The following is a 23632-nucleotide window of genomic DNA, read 5'->3' on the forward strand; positions in this document are numbered from 1 at the left end:
TTTAAATCCCACTTGCAATGTCAGGTTAGTATTTGTATTTCACTCACTAATTTTTATGGGCAAAACTTAGAGGTGCCTTAGAACTAAATTCTTTCTTATGGCATCCTGTTTCTTATGTAGATTTTATAGATGTAAAAAAAACTTCCTACTAAACTTACATATTCCTCTAGTACACCTGATTCTCCGTAGCTGAATATATCTTTAAAATTATATGTTTGGAAGTTTGAGAGGGGTCAAAGTGATCTTTTTTGAAGGTGCAGTGAGTTTATTTTGATTAACAATAGACACATCCCTAGCACTAGCATCGCAGGTGGTGTATAGTCAGTGCCCAGTACAGTTTCTGAATGACTCATCATTCTCAATTCATGTCACAGCAGAGGAGAAAACAAAATTTCAGTTCTAAGTGGGTCATGCCTCTAATACACTTGTTAATGCTTAGCTAAGGTGAATTGAGTTCAAGTTTTTTCCTCTTTTCTTAGTGCCCTCTGACTCTGTGCTAAGAATAGGGTGAGACACATGCGTAAGATAGTTCTTGCCTTCAAGGGACTCACAATTTAAGGGAGACAGACACATGCTCAGTTATAATTCAAAGTGTGTGGATATATGGAGGTAGAGCAAAGGTGAGCAAAAGAAGGAGCAGAGGCCAATAATCTATGGTTTCTACCAAGCCCCATGTCAGCAACCATAGGTGAAAGCAGAAAATAATAAGTGTTGCAGAGGGTGGCTAGAACTCAGAAAGAGGAGTGAATCCCTTTCATCTTGGGAGGCCATGCAGGCTTCATGGAAGGAGTGGCATTATCCTGTGTGAACGCAGAAAAGTGGGTTTTGAGCTGTCTTGTTCTCATTCTTTTTCTTCTCCCCATTTGCAGCTTCTAGTACACCTGCTGTGAACATTCAGCCAGATGTTTCGGGCGGTTGGGACTGGCATGCTAAACCAGGTAAAGTTCAGCAGGTTATTTTTTGTACACGCTTAACCAACTGCCAAAGCATAACCTTTACCCAAGATAAAGTGAGTACCTACAGGGTAGTATAGCCTACCTATGTCATTTGTGTTGATTTTTCCTAAAGACTCACTCGTATTCTGGAGGGGCTTTTCCCAATGCACTTGATGATGTGATAGTGCTATTTATCATATGTTATTTATCTTCTAAGTCTCATTTGCTGAATGTCTGTCTTGACAATAGAATCAGACAGATACAGCTGTATATCTAACTCTACCACTTAGAAACTCTTGGAGTTTTTGGCTAGTCTGAGCCTCAGTTTTCTAATCTTAAAAAAATGGGGATAATATCTTTTGTCCCATACAGTTGTGTAAGTTTAAGTTATGAAAGGTTATATGTAAGTTTCTGGCATAGAGTAGATCCTGAATAAATATGAATATTCTTCCTTCTTCACAAAGTACTTATTTAAGGGCTGGATTTGTCAGTAATTAATAAGGTCTCTTTGTCGTGGCGACTCTGGCATTTACTGAGAGCTGTCTTGCATGACTGCCTTCACGACCCTGTATAAGTTAAGCACATGCACACACAAATACACACAATGTGCTTATAACAGCCACTTTCTAAAGCAGTTACTGTTTGCTTTTTTTTAAAATTGTAGCACCCCTACCCCTACCGCATAACATAAAATTAACCCTCCCAACAATTTCCAAACGTACATGCAATACAACATTGTCAACTACGTGCACTTTGTTGTGCAACAGATCCACAGAACGACCCCTTCCTTCCCACTGACCACCCCACATAACTGCAGCCAGACACCTACCAAACAATAGCTGCCACCCCTACCTTCCCCAGCCCTGGAAACCACCATTCTTCTTTGTTTCTTTCAGTTTGACTACTTTCAATACCTCCCATGAGAAGAATCATGCAGTGTTGTCTCTTAGTGACTGGCTTATTTCAGTTAGCATGTCCTCAAGCTTCATCCATGTTGTAGCACATAACAGGGTTTCCTTCTTCATTGGATTAAAATTTTTTTTCAATTGACAGATAAAATTGTAGGTATTTATCATGTACAACACGATGTTTTGTATATATATGTTTTGTATATATTTGTATATGTACATTGTGGAATGGTTAAATCTAGCTGATTATAATAAATGCATTACTTCACATAGTTACCATTTTTGTGGTGAAAGCCGTGAACATCCACTCTCTTAGCATTTTTTAAGAATGCGGTGCGTCATCATTAGCTGTAGTTACCATGCTGTACAATAGATCTCTTGAACGTCTTCCTCCTGTCTAGCTGTAATTATATATCCTTTAACCAACATCTCCTCATCTCCCAAACCCCCAGCCTCTGATAACCACCATTCTACTGTCCACTTCTATAAGATCGACTTTTCTAGCTTCTACATATGGGTGAGATCGTGAGGTGTTCGTCTTCCTGTGCCTGGCATATTTCACTTAACGTGATGTCCCCCAGGTTCATCCATGATGTTGCAAATGACAGGACTTCCTTCTTTTTGTGGCTGAATAGTATTCCATTGTGTATATATGCCACATTTTCTTTATCCACTCATCTACTGACGGACATGTAAGTTGATTCCATATCTTGGCTATTGTGATTAGTGCTGCAGTAAACATGGGAGTGTAGATATCTGCTCAACACACTGATTTCCTTTCCTTTGGATACACACACACATACACACACGCGCCCAATAGTGGGATTGTAGACCATATGGTAGCTCTACTTTTAATATTTTAAGGAAACTCTATACTGTTTTCCATAAAGGCTGTACCAGTTTACATTCCCACTAGCAGTGTGTTAAGGGTTCCCTTTTCTCCACATGTTCACCAACGCTTATTGTCTTTTGTCTTTTTGTCTTTTTGGTAATGATTTTCTAACAGGAGTGAGGTGATATGGCATTGTAGTTTTGAATTGCATTTCCCTGGTGTGTGATTAGTGATGTTAGCATTTTTTTATATATCTATTGTCCATTAATATATCTTTTTTTGAGAAATGTCTTTTTAGGTCTTTTGCCCATTTTTAATTGAGTTATTTGGATTTTCTTTGCTATTGAGTTGTTTGAGTTCCATATATATTTTGTATATTGACCCCTTATCAAATGTATAGTTTGAAAATATTTTCTCTCATTCTGTAAGTTATCTCTTCACTCTGCTGATTGTTTTTTTGCTGTGCAGAATCTTTTTAGTTTGATATAATCTCCTTTGTCAATTTTTGTTTTTGTAACCTGTACTTTTGAGGTCATATCCAAAAATGTTGCCCAGACCAATATCATAGGGCTTTTCCTCTATGTTTTCTTCTAGGAATTTCTTAGTTTTGGGTTTTAAATTTAGGTCTTTAATCCATTTTTAGTTGATTTTTATATATGGTGAGAGATAGTGGTCTTTTTACTCTGCTGCCTTTTTATTCTATTGATTGTCACCTTTGGTGCAAACAAGTTTTTAGTTTGATGTAGTCCTGTCTATTTTTCTTTTGTTGCCTGTGATTTTGTTTTCTTATTGTTTCCTTTTTTTTTAAATCAATGATAAAATGTTGACTCTCAAAGACATAAAACAAGATTCCCAAAGTTACTCAGTTAGGAATTGGCAAATCCCATAGGAAAGGGGACATGAGAGGTAAACACTGGAAATAATAGAATAATAGTTCACACGTGTGGTCAGGAAAGAGCATCTGTCTTTTCTGTGTCCTGTCCTTGCTCCAGGCCACCTTTCACCCAGGTCAGAGAGACAGGGCCTAGCAACTTCTTATACATTTCCAAACCCTGTCCTAATTTGCCCTGGAGACAAATGAACAACAGCTCTGGAATTCTAAATTTCAGAATTCAGCTTCAGACAACTAACTCATTTTCAATGACCTTATTTCCTTTTCAGGAGGCTTTGGAATGGGAAGCAAGTCAGCTGCCACCAGCCCAACAGGATCCTCGCATGGTACTCCCACCCATCAAAGCAAACCCCAGACTCTGGATCCTTTTGCCGACCTTGGAACGCTAGGTACAAACTCAGCAAATTAAATATAAATAACATTTACTTATAGCTACAAAGGCTCAAATCTAAATCTTTGATGTTACAACACACTGGTATTATGACCTGGGACCTAAAATAGTATGTATTCTGTCCTCTGAAACCTGAGATTTGCTTTGACAACAATAAAAAAAGAAATAGGCATCAGATATTGGGTTGTAAATCACTACTATTAATTCATTTCTCCAATGCCCAATTTTGGATTAGGCATGAATAACATTAGAGCTTCCAGGAGCACATGACAACAGAGTTTGGCTATAGCAAAGGTAGTGTGTGGGGAAATGGTCTGGGACACAGCTGGTAAGATAGATTTGTACCACATAATGCCGGCCTTGCAGAAGCCTACTGTGATGTTACCTGTGAGAGCCTCACACTGTTATCTTCCTTTTTCCCATTAACTACAGTGCTCTCTGGTCAATTTGTAAAATTCTATACAGAAAATAGACTCTCTGTATAGTAATTCCAGAATGTTTTTCATCATATGTTAATAGTTGTTACAAGATAGGTGTTCCATGAGCAAGTGACTTTGGGAAACACTGGGTTCAGTGGATTTTGATAGCTGCTAACAAGGATACAGTAGCCAGGCTTCTCAAACCTATTTCACCAAGGAACCTTTTTTTAAGAAGGAGTTCATTGGACTGCTGTGTTCTGAATCCTTTTTCCTTCCTCTATGGCAGTACAGAGCTGTTGAATAAGGATGGGTTAGCCTGACACAAAAGTTTACATTGGCCATGTTGATAGTCTGTGTTATCAGAGAGCCCTCCTAGGGCATTTATGGCCAGATTGTCTGAAGGGAATGTGAGCATGGCTGCTGTTTTTGCCAGCAGTAGTGTCAGAATCTTGACCTTCCATTCTGTACTCATTAGATTTTTTTCCCCCTTTTTAAGAATTCTCAAAATTCTTTAACATGATCATCTTCTTCCCCCACCCTTCTTTGTATCTTAATGGAAGTTTCAAATTTTAAAGTAATACATAACACCAGGTGAAATTTTACTTAAATAAAATCTCATTCGCTGTTTGTTTTTTATGCATTTATTCATCCGACAAATACTCACTAAGTGCCTTCTGTGTGCTTGTACTGTTTTAATAAAAACCAACCAAACAAGCAAACCAAAACAAAACAAAACTCCTACTTTAATAAAGCTTACATTCTAAAAGGAGAAACAAATAGTAAATGAGTAAATGTATAATATAACATCAAATAAAAATAGTAAAAGTAACAGTTAATGTTAATTGGGGGCCTTACAATGTGCCAGGCACTATTTTAAGTATTTTACATATATCATTTCATTTAATCTCCCTCATAATCTTTTTAAGTAGGCAGTATTATAATCCTCATTTTGCAGATGAGGGAACAGGGAAAAAAAGGGTTAAGTAACATGCCCAATCACAAGGTTTCACACACCAAGAGGTCTAGCTCTGAAGCTTACACTTATAGCCCTCATGCTAAGTGCTATGAAAAAAAAATAAGGAAAAGGAAAATGAAAGGAAAAAGAGGAGAAGGCAAGTGATGGATGGGCTGGGGTGTTATTGTAGATAGCAGGTGGTTTGGGAAGTCCTCTCTGAAGAGGTGACCATTGTAGGAAGCTCTTTCTAAAAATCTAGCATCACATGTTGCATTTAGTTGCCATGTCTTTTTAAACTCCTTTAATTTGGAGTCATTTTTCAGTCTTTCCTTGTCTTTCATGACATTGATATTCGAAGGGTACAGGCCAGTTGAGGAAGTCTCAATTTGAGTTTGATGTTAACTTGAATCATTTGTTTAAGGTGGTGTCTGCTAGGTTTCTTTACTGAAAAGGTTTCTTCCTTTTGTAATTAGTTGCTAATCTGGGGGAGATATTTTGAGACTACCCTATTTGAGATAATCCTATTTGAGAATATTCTATTTTCTATCTGACTTTTACCCAATGGTTTTAGTATTCATTAATGATTCTTGCACAAAGCAATTATTATTAATACTATGCTGCTTATAAAGTTATGATTTCCTTCCTTCCTTCCTTCTCTCCTTGCTTCCTTCTTTCCTTCCTTCTTTTCTTTCTTTCTTTTTCTTTTTTTTGGACAGGGTCTCACTCTGTCACTGAGGCTAGAGTGCAGTGGCATCATCATAGCTTGCTGCAACCTCAAACTCCTGGGCTCAAGCAGTCCTCCTGCCTTGGCCTCCCAAAGTGCTAAGATTACAGGCATGAGCTACCATGTTCAGCCTAATTTTTAAAAAAAAATTTTATAGAGACAAGGTTTCGCTATGTTGCCCAGGCTGGTCTGGAACTCCTGCAATCCTTCTACCTCAGCTTCCCAAAGTGCTGGGATTATAGGCATGAGCCATCATGCCTGGCTGTGATTTTCCAATTCTGTCTTTCTTTCTACATATATTAGTTTGCATTTTACTGTAAGGAACAATCTCATCTTTTCTTTTCATTTCTTTTTTTTCTTTCTCTCTCTTTCTTTCTTTCTTATCTTTCTATCTTTCATCTATGTATCATTATCATCATCTGTGTAAGCCTGTTTGCTTTGGTATAAGAGAATACCTGAGGCTGGGTAATCTATTAATATAAAGAAAAGAGGTTTATTTGGCTCATGGTTCTGCGGACTGTACAAGCATGGTACCAGCAGCTACTTCTGATGAGGGCTTCAGAGAGCTTCCAATCTAGGCAGAAGGTGAAGGGGGAGGAGGCTTGTCCCATGGCAAGAGAAGGAACAAAAGGAAGAAGAGGTGGTGCCAGGCTCTTTTACACAACCAGCTCTCCCATGAGCTATAGAGCACTTAGTCATTCATTGCTGCAGGGAGGGCACCAAGCCATTCATGAGGGACAAGCTTGGTGCCTACGACCCAAACACCTCCCAGCAGGCCCCACGTCCAACACTGGGGATCAAATTTCGACATGAAATTTGGAGGGGACAAACATCCAAACTATATCATCATCTATATCGTCTTTCTCTATCATCAGAAGGCACTAATGGATTCTTTTTGGTTCAATGTGTTATCATCCATTACTGTCATTATTTACTTGGAAGTTCTCATTGTCCTTGATTTGGTTTATGAAAGCCCTGTATCTTTTTACTTGTTCCATCATTTTTTGAAAATTTTCTTCCTTTATGACACAACAAGATGTTTCAGACTTATCTTGAACTTGTTATGCATCAGTTTTAGAAGCAGATATGCTCTAAGGAGCCCTCATTCATTTTTGTTGGAATGACATTTAAAAACCAAGATCTGTGTGTTAAATATGTTCATGGGTGCTAGAGTATCATTGCTCTACCATTCAGAAGACAGATAGAAGATGAGTAACTATAAATATATATAATTACAATCCAATACCTTCTTCTAGTCCATATGTGTATCTTTTGTTTCCGTGGATTGCAACATTTATAGTCAGACAACAAAAATAGTTTCAGCATAGCTACACCCATATCACTACAGACAACAAACCTACTTGAGCAGTTCAAGAATTCATTGTCATTTCTGAAATGCAGTAGTTCTTACAACTTCCCTCTGAGGAAACTGGTTTCCTAAATTTCCCCCATTTTTTAAGTCACATCACATATTAATAGAAAAATTAAATGACTTTTCTAAAGCTACACAGTGAACAGATAGATAAACGAGAGCTACCAGCCAGAAATTTTGAATCCCAGACAAGTGCTCTGAGAGTAAAAATTAAACTTCCAAATTATACAGTGACAGTTCAGAAAAGATAAAGACAGTGTCCTTCTTCTCTAGGTATTTTCACATTAAACGATTCTGATACAAACACCAATGCTTTGGTTCCTGCCAGAGATATTCTGATATAATTGGTCTAGATGTGGCTTGGGTATAGGGCATTTTAAGAGCTCCCAGAGGACCCCCTCTGTTACATAGCAACTGCATTATCATCTGAAAGGGGCTGTAGGACTGAGGAAGGTCACAGGTGTTCTGAGATCACCTAAGCCAAAGTCCGGTGGATCCAGAAAGGCTGGCAGATCTGTGAGATGGTCAAGACCATGTGTCAGGGAAGAGGACCAGGCAGAGGGAAGGGCATGTTTAAAAGCCCCACGAGCGAGACCAGGGCGAGCTGGGGATGTGGCAGGAGGGGTTAGTGAGAGACAGGATTGGACAGGTGAAGCCGATTACGAATGATTTCAGAATTTGTTTGGACTTTAACCTGAGTGCACGTTGAGGAAGCAGCTAGTTTTGCAGTTTAGGAAGATGAGATGACTCTGCCTGCATCTCAGAGAGCCAGTAAGAATGAGGGCAAGAGTGGGCATGGGAAGAGCCGACTGTAGGTTGCTGCCGGACAAGGCAAGGTGAATGTCTGAACTCAGTAATGGCAGAAGAGCCACCTGATATTTAATAGAGAAAATCAGTAGAAATTGTTAATGGATTAAAAGGGAAATTGAGGGAGAGGAGAATTTTAATTTCTCCCAGATGTACTGGGGGAGATTTTAAAAACTCTGGAGCAGAAACGGGTTTAGAGGCTGGTGAAGCTAAGAGTGGGGAGGGGTATCATTCAGTTCAACCAGGCTGTGGTTTTCTACCCTTTAGCATTAACTCCCTCATTTAGTCGGTATTTTTGAGTATTTGCTACATGGTAGGCATTCAGGATATAATAAAAAAATTCAAGGCAGATAGCATTCCTGCTCCTTGGAACTGACACTATAGTGGGAGAGAGAAACCCTAATCAAATCTAAAATATCCCCTACTGTAGGGGCTACACAGATGAGGCATTAAAATAAAGCTCTCTGGGTAATTCTAACGTGCAGTCAAGGTTGAGAACCACTGCTTCAGCTTTTAATGAGGATAGCAGTGGCCTCTGGGTTTAGCGACTGCTTTGTATTTCTGTCAGTTCTCTGCTTCAATAGCGTTAACAATTAGAATTGCTAATCATGGGTAGAAAATATTCTGGACGTGTAGACATCAGAAAGTCCTGCAATGTCAGTGAGTCCCATGAGAACAGGATCAGCGTCTGCCTTTCCACCACTGTACCTGCAGCCTGGCACGTAGAGCATGCTCAACAGTGTTTCATAAATGAATGAATGGATGACAATGTGGCAGCAATATGGAAGGTTTTTATTTTTTAAGTTTTTTTTAGTTCCTTAGGCTTTTTTATATTTAGCAAATTTTAAAATAATAAACATACACATTTAGAACAAAGTAAGCATCTTTAAGTATAAAATGAAACCCCCATGTGTAATGAATACCCAGCCTTAGATGTACATTGATGTGCTGTTGGCAGGAAGGCCCAGTGACACATAGAGAGGCTTCGTGGTATAAGTTACAGAACGATGGGGGCAATGCCAAGCTCAAAGACAGGCCCTGTCCTTCCCTTTTCCTATTACTGAGTGTTTATTGAGCCCTTAGAATGTACCAGGCGTGAGCTTGCATTATTTTTTAATATATAATGCCCCTTAGTTTGCATAATTCAGTGTTTGAGAAGCACTTTCTTATAGTTGCTGTGTCTTTATGGTATACTTGCGATACAGACATAGTTTTGATTTCACAGATGAGGAAACTGAGGGTCAAAGAAGTGAAGTTTTCCACCCAGCTTTGGAAGAGCAAAGATTCTCTGTATCTTTTTTCATCTGTATTCCCCGTGCCCATTGTAGCTGCTCAGCAAACACTGGTGACAGAATGTATGAATGAATGCATGCATGCAAGAATGAATGATGAATGAGTGATAGAGCTGAGACTCAAACTCAGATTGACTCCACGTCCTGTGGCTGTGATAGAACATTCTCAGTGTGGAAGGAAAGAGGAGTCCCAGGATCAGAATAGCAGGGAAATATCTGTAGAAAGAAGACACAGTAAAGGATGAGGGATGAGCTGTAGTGAAAGGCTCAGAGATTTGGGGAGGAATTGGGGATTATGGGTGTAGCAAATGAACATGATATTTGGAGGCAGGATGGTTATGGTCAAATCCCAGATCTGTTAACTAGCTGTGTGATCATGAGCATATCAGTAAACCTCTCTGAGCCTTGATTTCTTCATCTTTAAAGTGATTACCTCCTAAGGGTGTTGTGTAGCTCCAAGGCAGTAGCATACATAAACACATTTTATAAACTCTAAAGAGCTATATAAATGTAAGTTATGTTATTAACACTATTACTTTGGGCTCATTGCATGAAAGGGTCCTTGGAGATCCCCATATTTTGATTTCTTATTTTGCCTCTTTAAACATAAGCCATAGCTGTGTTCATATTTTGGAACTAGTTTAGCATGTATGTATTGAGTGCTTAAAAGTTTGGAGATTATGGAATCATGATTCTACTTAAATTCCTGGTATGAAGTAACATTTTTTAAAGCTTGAATGAGATCCTTTGTCCTGTCCAAAGCTGTCAGAATGTTGGCTGTTTTTGTTCTCCTGCAATAAAATGGAAGTAGTATGAAATGGAAACCTACTTGTGAAATTTCAAACACCTTTGTTTACTCTTGGTCACTAACCATGTTTGTACTTGTAACAAACAATGATTAATACTGTTAACTGAAGTTTAAGTGGCACCTGAGTGAGTGAACTTACTTTGTTTTATTCCCCATTCTTGTCATTTAGCAGTTTTTGTTCTAGTGAGGAAATAGAATCTGCTTAGTAGGGTCTAGATTCAGGTTCCAGTTGCCACTTGCCATATGCCTTTAAGAAACTCACTTAACTACTCTGACTTGCAGTTTGTTTATTTGAAGAAAAACTGAGGCTACTAAAACTTATCCCCAAATGTAATTGTGGGGATTAAGGAAATGATACGTATGCCTGCAATTTCTTTACCTATTAGGAAGGTTAATTATGCTATTGATGGAGGCAATTTCCACTAAAGTCCTTGCAAACAGTATCTTGAGACACAGGAGTGAGAGGCTACTCAAAATAGCCTTACCTTCTTTCTCCTTTTTTTCTGTAGGTAGTTCTTCATTTGCCAGCAAACCCACCACACCAACTGGATTGGGTGGAGGATTTCCGCCTCTCAGCTCGCCACAGAAAGCATCTCCCCAGCCCATGGGTGGAGGGTGGCAACAGGGAGGTGGCTACAGCTGGCAGCAGCCACAGCCTAAGCCTCAGCCCAGCATGCCCCACTCGTCTCCCCAGAACCGACCCAACTACAACGTGAGCTTCTCCGCCATGCCTGGGGGCCAGAACGAACGTGGGAAAGGATCAGCTAATTTGGGTAAGGATGGTGGAATGGGACCCAGCTATAGGGTGGCCGTCAGTGTTGTCTCACTGCCTGGGTTTGAATGTCTGAAGAAGACAGAAAACAATTCCAGTAGTTTCTGAGGCAATCTTATAGAGACACACCATGACCTCTGCCCCCAGTGCTATACCTGGAGCATCCTGGGTTTACCATGCTCCTAACGTTTATACTGTTTTGTGACTGCTGGCTCGCTTGTCTGTCTGTCTCCAGACTGGAACTGGACAGAAGGCAGGGACTATGTCTTATTGCCATGTCACATTAGCGCCTAGCATAGTGCTTGGCGTAGAGTGGGCACTACATGAATTTTGAATGGATGTGAGCGGAGACGTGGAGGAATTTAAAGTTGTTATTCCTTTGGAAGAGGGGGTGGAAGAGAAATGCTGGGGACCTTTCAAGCACTGTGCTCAGATTTGCCCTTGGATCCCAATTAGCAGAGTAACTACGTCTTGGACGTTTGGTCTACCTTATGCTCTGGTTGGTGGATTCCTGACATCAGTGGGGCACCTGTGAACACCTGAGGCTGGAGGACATTCTGGATGGGATTCTTGACAGTGAATAAACAATAATGTATTTTGCATAGCAGGATGGTTAGATTTCAGTTTATTAAAAGCCTGTTTTGGTACATTTCACATTCATTTGATTAATTCATACCCTTAATTCAGTTGATGAATTCATCATACACAATGAGGGAACAGGCCTTTCTCCGTATGGAACATGGAAAAGGCAATTCTACTCTTCCTAATAGCAGCAGCTAACGTTTATTGAGTGCTTACTATATGCCAGGTGCTATCCTAAGCATTTTTCATGTACAGTCATCCCCCTCTTGTCTACAGTTTTATCTTCTGCAGATTCAAGTTACCCACGGTCAGCCTAAAATCTCATGATGAAATTTCCCACCATCCCACTCTGCCCTGCCTGGGATGCAAATCATTCCTTTGTCCAGCGTATCTATGTTGTATCTGCTACCCACCTGTTAGTCACTTAGTAGCTGTCTAAGATTTAAAAATCCCATAATACTGTATATATAGCGTCCAGTACTATCCGAGGTTTCAGGCATCCACTAAGGGTCTTGGAATGTATCCCCTGTAGATAAGAGGGACTCCTGTATCATTTCATATAATCTTCAAAACCAGCCCCATTCCAGCCTGAGCAAGAGTGAGATCTCATCTCTACTAAAAATAGAAAAATTAGCCAGGTGTTCTGGTATGCGCTTGCAGTCCCAGCTACTTGGCGGGAGGCTGAGGCAGGAGGATCACTTGAGCCGAGGAGTTTGAGGTTGCAGTGAGCTATGATGATGCCGCTGCACTCTACCTGGGCGACAGAGTGAGACTTTGTCTAAATAATAATAATAATAATAATATAAAAAAAAAAAAAGCCCACGTTGTAGATGGGGAATCTATGACACCAGATTGATAAAGTAATTTCCTAAGTTCATATGGCTTATAAGCAACAGAGCCAGGATTTGAACCCTGGCAATCTGGCTCCAGAACCCCTGATCTTAACTGCCACACACTACTGGCTATGACACTGGTGCCTTCTCACAACACCTACGTGTAGGAATTCAATTGTTAGGAACATGTAACGTCATGCCTGTTCTTTGACTAGCAGGGGTATTCCCTGCATAATTCCATAGAGTCATGTGATTCCCTTCTATTTTTATTTTGAGATATGGAGTGACTTTAATCAGCAAATGTTTATGGAGCATCTTCAGTATAGAAAACACTACGCAGCAGCAAACAAGAAAGACAAAATCTCTAATCTCAGAGCACTTCGATTGCAGCGAGTGTGTGTCTAGAATGTCTTGCAGCATAGAGATGGCAAATGGATTTCAACTTAGAAACTGATTTTGGTCGATTGGCATTGACTGCGTAGACTACTGTGTTTTGGTTCTATTTTGTTTTAATTTAACAAACATTGAGATAGCCAGTCACCCTTCTAAGCACTTAAAATGTTAACCCATTTATTTTCCACAACAACCCTATGAGGTAAGTAATATTATTAATACCATCCCCATTTTACAGACAGGGAAATTGAGGCATAGGGATGGTAAGTAACTTGCCCAAGGTCACATCGCTGGTAAGTTACAGAGATGAAATTTAAACGTGCGGATTCTGGATCTGGAGTCTTTGCTGTTGGCCACCACGCTAGAGGCAAACAGACAGATAAGGACTGTGAGGCTACAGCCAGACTTGGAGGCAAAGAACACTATGATTAGCTAAAACTATCACCTGGGTGTGGGCAGGGAAGCAGTAGCGTGCATAGGTTTCAAGTACCAAAACCCAGGTTCTAGTTCCATCACTGATACTAATTATTCATGATGGGGGGCGATCATAAGTATCCTCATCTAAAAAGAAGGTGCAGTGGAAATGGAATCAGATGTAAGTTAATGATTCAACCTCCAGTCCTAGCCTTGTCATGTTCATATATTTAATATATGATTCTGGACAGAGCTCTTAAGTTCTCCAGACTTTGTCTTCCTCATCTGTAAAATGGGCATAAGAGTCTCTTACCCTACTCACAGGGTAAGTGTGAAGGTTAAGGGGTTTAATGCATGTAAAAACACCTAGAAGACTCTAAGTGCTATGGGATATCGATACTATGTTGTGTTTAAGGATAAAAACTATAATGATTTTCAAAAATTATATTGCAGAAGGGAAACAGAAAGCAGCTGACTTTGAAGACCTACTCTCGGGTCAAGGTTTCAATGCTCACAAAGACAAAAAGGGGCCTCGAACAATAGCTGAGATGAGAAAGGAGGAAATGGCTAAGGAAATGGACCCTGAGAAATTAAAGGTGAGTGAGCCCCTGGCTCAGTGTGATTATTCTATAGGACAAGGTCTTGTGACAAAGTCATATGTGTGGAGCCATCAGCATGAGACTAACCTATTGCCTTAGTCCATTCAGGCTGCTATATCAAAATGCCATAAATTGGGTAGCTTAGGAACGAGAGAAATTTATTTCTCACAGTTCTGGAGGCTGGGAAGTCCAAGGTCAAGGTGTCAGCAGATTCAGTGTCTGGTGAGGACCCTCTTCCTTGTTCATAGACTGTGGTCTTTTCCCTGTGTCCTCACATGGCAGAAGATGAGAGAGATCTTACCCAGGCTTCTCTCATAGGGACACTAATCCCATGTATAAGGGCTCTGCCCTCCTGATCTAATCTCCACCCAAAGGCCCCAACCTCCTAATACCACCACCTTGGGGGTTAGAATTTCAACATATGAATTCTGTGGGGACACACACAGTCAGACCATAGCACTTACAGAAAGCACTGTCTTAGCTTTCTGGAAATCACTATATTTCGGTTGATTCTGCAGCTATGATTTGAAGACAGCCTTGTCCTTTAATAGCAAAGTAGCTTTGGAGAGAGTTGCACATGCTGTTTAATTTCTTTAATAAAATAAATTTTTTCATTTTATTAGATTTAATATTTATTTTTAATATTTATAAATTTTTATTTTATAGATTTAATAAAATAAATTTTATTCCATGGTATAGCAACTAGATTTCCTTTGTTTGCTGTTCAGATGAGCAATGGCACACTTTAAGGGTGATTTTGTTATTCAGATGGCATTCACATTCTAAAGATAAATCATTAGAGATTTTCTCTTGCTGCCTTGAGAGCTTTTTATCAGATTAGATTGACTGAAGCCACCAGGATCTTTTCTCTGCAGATAGAGAGAGAAATATTTATGTCCCCAGGAATTACCAACTCCTGTAACATTAGACCTGGAGGCCTGGGAAGGTGGAGGAGAGGAAGGCCGAGGGAAGTGTGGATCCTGGCTTCCCCAGTGCCTCTCCACTTTTAACCAGATTATCTGTCTTTGATTCTGGGGGCCTAGGAGAGATTTGATTTTGGGGGAAAAAGTATGTTTTTGCATTTTTTTAAGTTTTCAAATCATTTCCTAGATGAGGAAATAAATACTACTTCATAGATGAGGAGGTTTATGGACAGGTGGACACGGACTAGCTTGGAAACAGAAGGGTGATTTGCTGATGAATGGTGTGAGTTTGGAAGAGTGTGTAAAGATGAAGAGAATTGCGATGCTCTTCACAGAGGGAGAGGTTGAATTCCTAGGTGACGAAATACTACATATGCTGACACGATGATGAACCGAAAGAGGAGGGTCTACTCTGCCTCTGCATTACAGTATCTGCAAAACCAGGACTTGCACAGCAAGTCAGCCTTACACATTTTGAACAAAGGTATCACTGTTCTTTTCCATAATTTCCTGACAGATTCAAAAATTTGTTGAGATGTATAGATTCTTTGATACACTTTTAGTACAATGTAAGATCTTTCATTTGCATGTTTTTCACTTCATAAAACATTCCAGAGGCTCAATATTCCTTCCAAGAACTTTATGCTCCATCTTGATAACCTTTGTTCATTAAACTCTGAAAGTTTTCTATAAAAGAAAGTTACTTATTTCTTTTAAACCATGTTTGGGTAATTAATTGGTAGAGGGTATTTAATTGTTTGGGAGAGAGGAGCCATCATTAACCATGGCTAAACCATTCATCCAGCAACAAATACTAAACTCCTGTTAGGTGCTAAGGTCCCTTCAACTTTATCACCTCATTGATTCAAACTAGGACCATTCAAACTATGAATGGTCCTAGTCTGAATAAATGACTAAATGGATCAATTCAGTTAACAAGCCTTTTTGAGCTATATTCTGCACCAGGTATATTATTCGGTTCCGAGATACAGCAGATATATAAGGAACAGTACCTTTCCCAAACAGCTCTGCCTCATGGCAGGGAAAGACAAACACACAGCCAATTACAATAAAGTGTGGCACATATTATGACAGGAACATGTATAAGGCAGAGCAGCCCAGAGGAGTTTGGCCTTTTTTTAAAGGAATATTTATGTAGTGCGGAGGACAACATAGATGCAGTATGTACCCTCATGGAGTTTATACCCTAGGAGTAAGTAATTAACTCTGAGGGTGCCAGAAAGGAAGCAATTCAAACTCTCAAAGGCTAACAGTGTGAAATTCCTGAGCAGGCTTTTGAAGGATGGTGAAGAGTTGACCAGAAAGACTAGGCAGGAGGTAGAGGTGGAAGAACATTCCAGGTAGAGGAAACAGCTTGGGGTATGTGGGGTACCCCAAGTATTTCATAGTTGCTGGAGCAAGAAGGGTTTCCAGAGTCCTAGTGGAAACCTTCTAGACTAGAAAGCATTTGAATTTCTTAATCTCCCCTGCATTTACAGATTCTGGAATGGATTGAAGGCAAAGAGAGAAACATCAGAGCACTTCTTTCCACAATGCACACCGTGCTGTGGGCTGGAGAGACCAAGTGGAAGCCAGTTGGCATGGCAGACCTGGTAACACCAGAGCAGGTGAAGAAGGTGTACAGGAAGGCTGTCCTGGTGGTGCACCCAGATAAAGTGAGTATAACTTGCCCTGACCTATCACTTGTCTGGCCCTCGCTTCATTATTTTATGAGCATGTATCTTATTTTCAATTTGCTGGTTGATTAAGCCATTTACTTAATAAAATTAAGTCCATGGGCTAAAATCAGATATTTAAACAAATAGTTATACTTTATGAAGTGGTCAAAAAGAATTTAAACTATATATTGGGATTGGGATGCAGAAATTATCTTCCCCATTGGGAGGTTTCCTGGGTAGGGGGTTCCAGGAGGATTGGATCCATTCCCATGCCTATCCGTGGTCTGGCTGGCGTCAGTAGGTCTCCGGAATGCAGAGTCGGAAAAACACCTGAAAGACCAGTCTTATGATTTACAACAGCAATGTTATCTATAGAATCACGAGTCTTGGGATTTACAATAGTAATGTTATCTGTAGAAGTCGTGGGGAGTGGGGAGTCACAAATCTTGCACCTGTCAGGATATATAGTGCCATTAAGCAGTGACCAGTTAGAGCAGCAAGGGAGTTAGGGGACAATGACTGGTTAACTTCTGGCTACATCTATACTTTTATAAAGACCAGACTTTGATTACTATTTATTTTACATTATTTTAATATGGATGGTTTCAATACAAAGAAACATCTCAGGCTGAAGTGAGTCATCTTGTCATATAGACTATCCCAGTCATATGACATGAAGCTGTGAGTGAAGTGCCACTTGGGAGCACATGCTTGGATATGATATATTTGATCTCATCCCTCCATACTTTCTTGTGACTAGTCTGAGTAGAAGAATTAATGAGAAACAATGTTAGTCCTTGAATTATGATGGATCAAAAGAGAAAGAGAAACAAGAGCCCAGAAAAATCCAGAAACTGTTATGGGTCTCAAAGAACTTAACTTGTTTTAGAAATGGGAAAATGGGAGTTTAGAAATACAGATAGTCAAGGAGTTAGTCAGTCACGAACATCTGTCATTTGGTAGATACTTCTGGACAATGGAGATGCACCTTTTGCTGCCCACCAAGCTCTGTGGTATCTACTCACTGGCTCATTGCCACTGCCTATGTGAATATCCAGGGCAAGGGTATTTTAGGGAGGTCACAGGGTCATATAGATTAGGCTGTCAAAAGAGAAATGGCCAAATAGAAAAGCATTTCAATTACTTGGAACCCACATATTAGCTGTGAAAAATTTAATATAAGTAAAATTTTGGTGTGTGGTATCTGATGTGTGTTTTTGTTTTTCTCTAGGCTACCGGGCAACCCTATGAACAATATGCAAAGATGATTTTCATGGAGCTAAACGATGCCTGGTCTGAATTTGAAAACCAAGGCCAGAAGCCCTTGTATTAATTTACGAGCTTTTCCATCTCTGATGCAGACCTGTGCTAATGCTTAGCGTGTCACAATTCTGAGGTTTTCGCAGATGAACCAAAAACTCCAGTAACATGTTTCCAGTACTAAACTGTTAAATTTCTTGTGAATTAATTTCTCATTGATAAGGAATGTCAATGTTTGGTTTCTCGAAATCCCTGCCATAAAAGATCCAAAGCATGAGAGGAACTTTTAGCCAGATGACCTTGCAGAGTTACAACACTCCATCCTGCTCCTTGGGGAACCTACTGAGCATTCTGCCTGGGGGAAATGGAAAAGAGTGGCCACCACCCATGAAGGCATATCACCCATCTCATTGTCTGAGAATAGGATGTTACGATAATAGGATTATATCATGGTTTAAAATAATGGTCTTTAGATTTTCTTGGAAAGATATAATTTGAGCAATGGCTTTATGTAGACTCCAGGAACATAACCACCAAGTTTTTTTTGTTTTTTAATGGAAATTTACTAAGGCCTTTAGGATAATACTGTATACATCTTTTGGTCAAGAGAACTAACATATATAAAAGAATTTGAATTGTGGGAAGTGATTATATTAATACTATGATACAGTGATTACCACCAACTCTTTCTAGGTAAGTTAAAAATTAGTGAAAATGCTGGCTAAAGAACATAGTGACTCTGAAGACGTAGAAAACTTGATTCCCGGTCAGGAATGTTGGTCTGTTTTCCTTTCCCTTTAGAAAACTGCTTGATTAAAGAAAAAGTTTTAATACCATAACAATGCTAAACCTGATTTGAAAGAAATTTCTAATTTTGCCATAAGGCACAATGCTCTTCCTTTTGTTTAGCCAAGAAAAACATTCTTAGCTGGAAACAGGTGTAAAGCAGTTTGGTCCATTCACAACTTATCAGGACCTGTAGCTAGTGTGGACTCCGTGTTCTCTAGTTTGTGAGTGGTTGTGGTAAGAGCATAGAAGACGACAACACTGAATTCGAGTCATGAGAAAGGCATGGTTGCAGTGAGAGAGCTGTGCTCACCCTCAGATCCAGCCAGATGGATTGTCAGTATTTGCTTTGAGGAACAAAGTCCCACCTCCCCACATGTAAATCTAAACTCCGTGGATTATTACAGTGGGGTTTTATGTTTTAAAAATAGTTGGGGATTCACAGGAACAACATTCACCCTGGGACATTTGTGAAAGCAAAGCAAGAATGAAACCTTTCCAGACCTAAGACTGGTTAGATTTCAGATCAGTGTTTTGGCTGGTTCTCATTTTGAGGGGTAAACAGTTTGCTATCCTGTGACTTTAGTAGATTTTGATGTAAACATACACAATGTGCATTATATATATATGCAAAGCAGATGGGCAAAAAGATTTTCATGCTAATCTTAAAAGGTTCATGCTCAATATTGTGAAAAGCTTTTAAAAGTTGTTTTTAAAAGACAATCATTTTTTGTTTCTGTTTTAATTTTCTTGTGGCAAACTGTACCAGAAAAGCAGCATGTCAAAAATACTTTAGGTTCCATATAGATCTCTCTTGCTCTCTCTTTCTCTCTTTTTTTTTTGTTATAAAGTTTCATTATTTATTTTACTGGCAATGTAAAACTCGCAGAAAACGTTCTCTTTTTAAATATACAGTCATAAACTGTTCAAGGTAACCATAACAAACTAGGTGTTATTTATTAACGTATTATAAAATAATGTTTGATCCAGTATGTGCTTGTCTTATTTAAAATTGGAATGTGAGACATGTTGCTGTGACCTGTGTTTTTTTTTTTTCTCATTCACATTTGTAGATATTGTGTGAACTACAGTATATAATGATAATAATTAAAAGGATATTCTGTGGGTGTCATGTACATTTTGAAACGATAGCACTACATTAGCTTTGTATCATGTTTGGATAATTCATCAATGTTCACAGTTTAAAACATCATTAAACATTATGTAATTAGTAATGAGAAAGAATCTTAACTTAAATTTGGGGATTTCCCCACATCTCTTTGCCGGATACATTATAATTCTGGACCTATATTTATCTCAAAACTCTTAACATATGCAGACCAACAGGTTTTTGCATTCCTTTTAAATATCTGGTTGTGACAGAGCTTGTTGTTGATCAGATTCACTGTTTCATTCATATTTATTGTAATATATTTTTTGTTTTGTAAATATGTTACACACAACAAAATGTGATTGGTCTAAAATATTTGTAATGTATATTAAAAGGCTCAAAAATATTTGTAGAAACCTATGTGATTTTTGTACTTGCAGGAATATGATGACAAGCTTGAATTATACCTTCTGATGTGATTCACTTTTAAGGAAAGTTATGAGGGAAGAATATGAAAAGCATATGATATATTTGCACCAAAATGTAATCTGATAGGATTTCTGGATTTATACTTTAATCCCTCCTAACCTTGATACTTAAACACGCACTCCCTCATACACAGACATTCCCACACACATACACTTTTGATTATGCTACATGAATATTATGTTTCAAAAAGAATCAGCATAGAAATCCTAGTCTCCTAGATAGAATATTCATGAATATTCAAAAGTGAATTTGTATGTTGAAGCAAAGAGATTGATCCTGGTATTTGGACTTTATTATAGAAATAAAGTCCCTGATATTTTAGTTCTCTGAGGACAGAAGTGGCATGCTCACTTGGAAACAAATGCATGCTGTAAATCAAAAGCACTTGAACCATCACCGTACTGTCTACATCTGGAAGAATGCTCAGTTTGCACCCTAATGCTGTTAATGAAAACATTGTGTAAGGAATGAACATAAAAGTTGAATTCCAGTAGCTTCTTATCAGTTTAATATCTGATATGTCCTCTATCCAAAGACAATATATTAAATGGATTTTTGGAGTAGGGAGATGGAATAGGAGCTTGGTCTATATGCCAGCTGGTATTGTAGAATTTTTAGGAATGGTGCACCACTTCCACTAAAAAAACAACAAACAAACAAAAACCCCAAAAAATAAAACAAGAAAAAAGTTGAATTTACAGAAACAGATATCTCAGCAACAGGTCAACTTCCCTCTGGACATACCTATCAGGGAATTTTAAGTCAAGTAAACAGGTTTTGATTATTCTAGACAGACCATAGTGTTTGGGCATAGTGATATCTGTTGGTTTGAGACCAAGAGTGGGTTTGAATCCTGGTTTTTTTACTTACAGACTATTTTTTTTTAATTTCAGATTATGAGGGTACAAAAGTTCAGATATTGCCCATGCCCCCCCATCCCCCCGAGTCTGAGCTTCAAGCATGTCCATTCCCTAGACAGTGCACATCGCACTCATCAAGTAGGTATACACCCATCCCCTCCCCCCAGTCCCCACCTCTGTCTGATACCCAATTGGTGTTATTCCCAAATGTGCACTTAGGTGATGATCAGGGAAACCAATTTGCTGGTGAGTACATATGGTGCTTATGTTTCCATTCTTGGGATACTTCACTTAATAGAATGGGTTCCAACTCTCTCCAGGAGAACCAAAGAGATGCCATATCACTGTTATTTCTTATAGCTGAGTAATACTCCATGGTATACATATACCACATTTTACTAATCAATTCATGAATTGATGGGCATTTGGGTTGTTTTCACATCTTTGCAATTGTGAATTGTGCTGCTATAAACATTCGAGTGCAGGTGTCTTTTTTATAGAATGACCTTTGTTCTTCTGGGTAGATGCCCAATACTGGGATTGCTGGATCAAATGGTAGGTCTACCTGAATCTGTTTAAGGTATCTCCATAATGGTAGGTCTACCTGAATCTGTTTAAGGTATCTCCATATTGCTTTCCAAAGGGGCTGCACTAGTTTACAGTCCCACCAGCAGTGTATGAGTGAAGATATCTTAATTCTGAGTCTTTTTTTTCTCTTTTAAGATAAGAGGTCTTGCTTTGTCTCCCAGGCTGGAGTGCAGTGGCATGATCATAGGTCACTGCAGCCTAAAACTCTCAGGCTCAAGTGATCCTCCTGCCTCAGCCTCCCGAGTAGCTGGGACTACAGGCATGCACCACCACACCCAGCTAATTTTTAAATTTTTATTTATTATTTCTTTTGAGACAGGGTCTCACTATGTTGCCCAGGCTGGTCTTGAACTCCTGGCCTCAAGCAGTCCCTCCCACCTCAGCTTCCTGGCCACCATGCCCGGCAAACTTAATTTTATCACCTAAAAAACAAAATTCTAAGAACTTGCAATGGAGAGATTAGGGACTGTCAATATAAACTCTTACCAAGTGGGTACTCACTAAATAGTAACTATTGATATTGTTATGGATAGTAAATAAGACAAAGTGTTTCACTGCTGGTCAGCATTGGGGCTGGAATCACATTGAAAGGTCATGTTGTGGGGAGTGGATAACATAAGTAGGAAAAGGCAATCCAAAATAACTTGTGCCTTGGCTCTTACTCCTAACTCCTTGGGCTGACAGAGATCTATCAGTCTGCATAAGATGGCAAAGAGACTTGCAGTGTAGGTTTGTAAAGGTAATAGCTGCGTAAAGACAACTGGTGGTTGAGAGTTAGGAAGGAAAACCAACATGTACTGATTTCAATTAGTGTTGCATCATACTTGCATTTAACTTATGCACTGACTGGAGAACTTGCCCCAGTGTAGATGTGACACTCTGGCATCTACCTTGTATGTACTGCCCTAGGTGCTATTTTGCGTGTGTGTGTGTGTGTGTGTGTGTGTGCGCGCGCATGTATGTATATTTATATATATATGTATTTTTTTTCTCCTTTAATTAGAAAAATAATTCTGAGAGGCAGGTTTTGTAAATCCTACCTCAGGAAACTAAAGCATGGATAAGTCTACCCAGAGGTACGGTTTGAGGCTAGATCTTTTCTTTAGGATAGGGAGATATGATACTATTACGGTAAACTAATATTTGTTAATTCAGCCAATATTTTATGTATTCCATATGTGAGATACTAATAGATATGTAGGGGGGAAATCATATCAACAAGTGGATTTGATGCCCTGTTGAACATAAGGGGTTACTGTTACTTCTAATTCCTATGAGAATTCTTGCCTTCTTGGTGCATAAGTTCTACTGTGGAGAATGGCACAAGTGTTGACCATCTGAGAATGTTAGACTTGAACAGTTTGGGGCTTGATTTCAGCTTCCCCATTCACTAGTTACTAAGACCTAGTTTTCCCATCTGTAAAATGCAGACAATAAAACCTAGCTCAAGTGTGAGATTATTGAATGCAAGGAGAATATTAAAATTCATACTAAGAAGTCCATTTAGTCCTAGGCAGCGTGACAGAGGTCACAGATCTTATACATCCAAGCAATACACTAATGGCAAGTTGGGGAGAGGGGATAGGCTTCTAGGGTTTTACTTTCTGTTTCTGATGACTCTTTTGTTCTTGAGAAAATGTGGAATGAGTAAGTGGAAGAAAAACATTTTCAGTGCAATATCTGGCAATAGAAAAGAAGATTTTCTCAGAGGGTTAAGGCCTAGGGCAAGTTGGCTAACTTTCTCTTTAAAGTGTTTGGCAACCTGGAAAGGATGGCTAGTGTGAGCAGAAAGATTGTTGGAGATAAGCATTTTTCTGATTTTAGATATTACCCTGGGGAAAACACTCAGTTTTTGCTTCCCAACATTTTCTGCTATCTCACTGTAAGCCTAGGGCACTCCAATCAAGCTCTGCCTCTGACGTCTTGTCAGTTTTTTCCCAAATCATTTCCTTCTGTGGGACTGGTGTCAGGCTGACATGGAAGGTTCCAGCAAACCCTACTTAGACAA

General features: G+C 39.2%; 1 protein-coding gene across 3 annotated transcripts in view; it reads left to right on the plus strand.

The window, feature by feature from the left end:
* The window catches only part of DNAJC6 (DnaJ heat shock protein family (Hsp40) member C6), a 137489-nt gene extending 116816 nt beyond the window's left edge, over positions 1-20673 (plus strand). For 2 of the 3 annotated variants that reach the window (XM_069478038.1, XM_069478037.1), the window contains exons 14-19: positions 870-938; positions 3837-3956; positions 10845-11108; positions 13783-13925; positions 16351-16527; positions 17762-20673. In XM_069478038.1, the coding sequence (XP_069334139.1) occupies positions 870-938; positions 3837-3956; positions 10845-11108; positions 13783-13925; positions 16351-16527; positions 17762-17863 (875 nt within the window). In that variant the 3' untranslated portion in view covers positions 17864-20673. The remainder of the gene's footprint in view (positions 1-869; positions 939-3836; positions 3957-10844; positions 11109-13782; positions 13926-16350; positions 16528-17761) is intronic. The other variant, XM_069478039.1, reaches the window with a different exon arrangement.
* Positions 20674-23632: the final 2959 nt, after the last annotated feature.

The sequence above is a fragment of the Eulemur rufifrons genome, chromosome 8 (genome assembly GCF_041146395.1).
Source record: "Eulemur rufifrons isolate Redbay chromosome 8, OSU_ERuf_1, whole genome shotgun sequence".
In the NCBI taxonomy this organism is placed as follows: domain Eukaryota; kingdom Metazoa; phylum Chordata; class Mammalia; order Primates; family Lemuridae; genus Eulemur; species Eulemur rufifrons.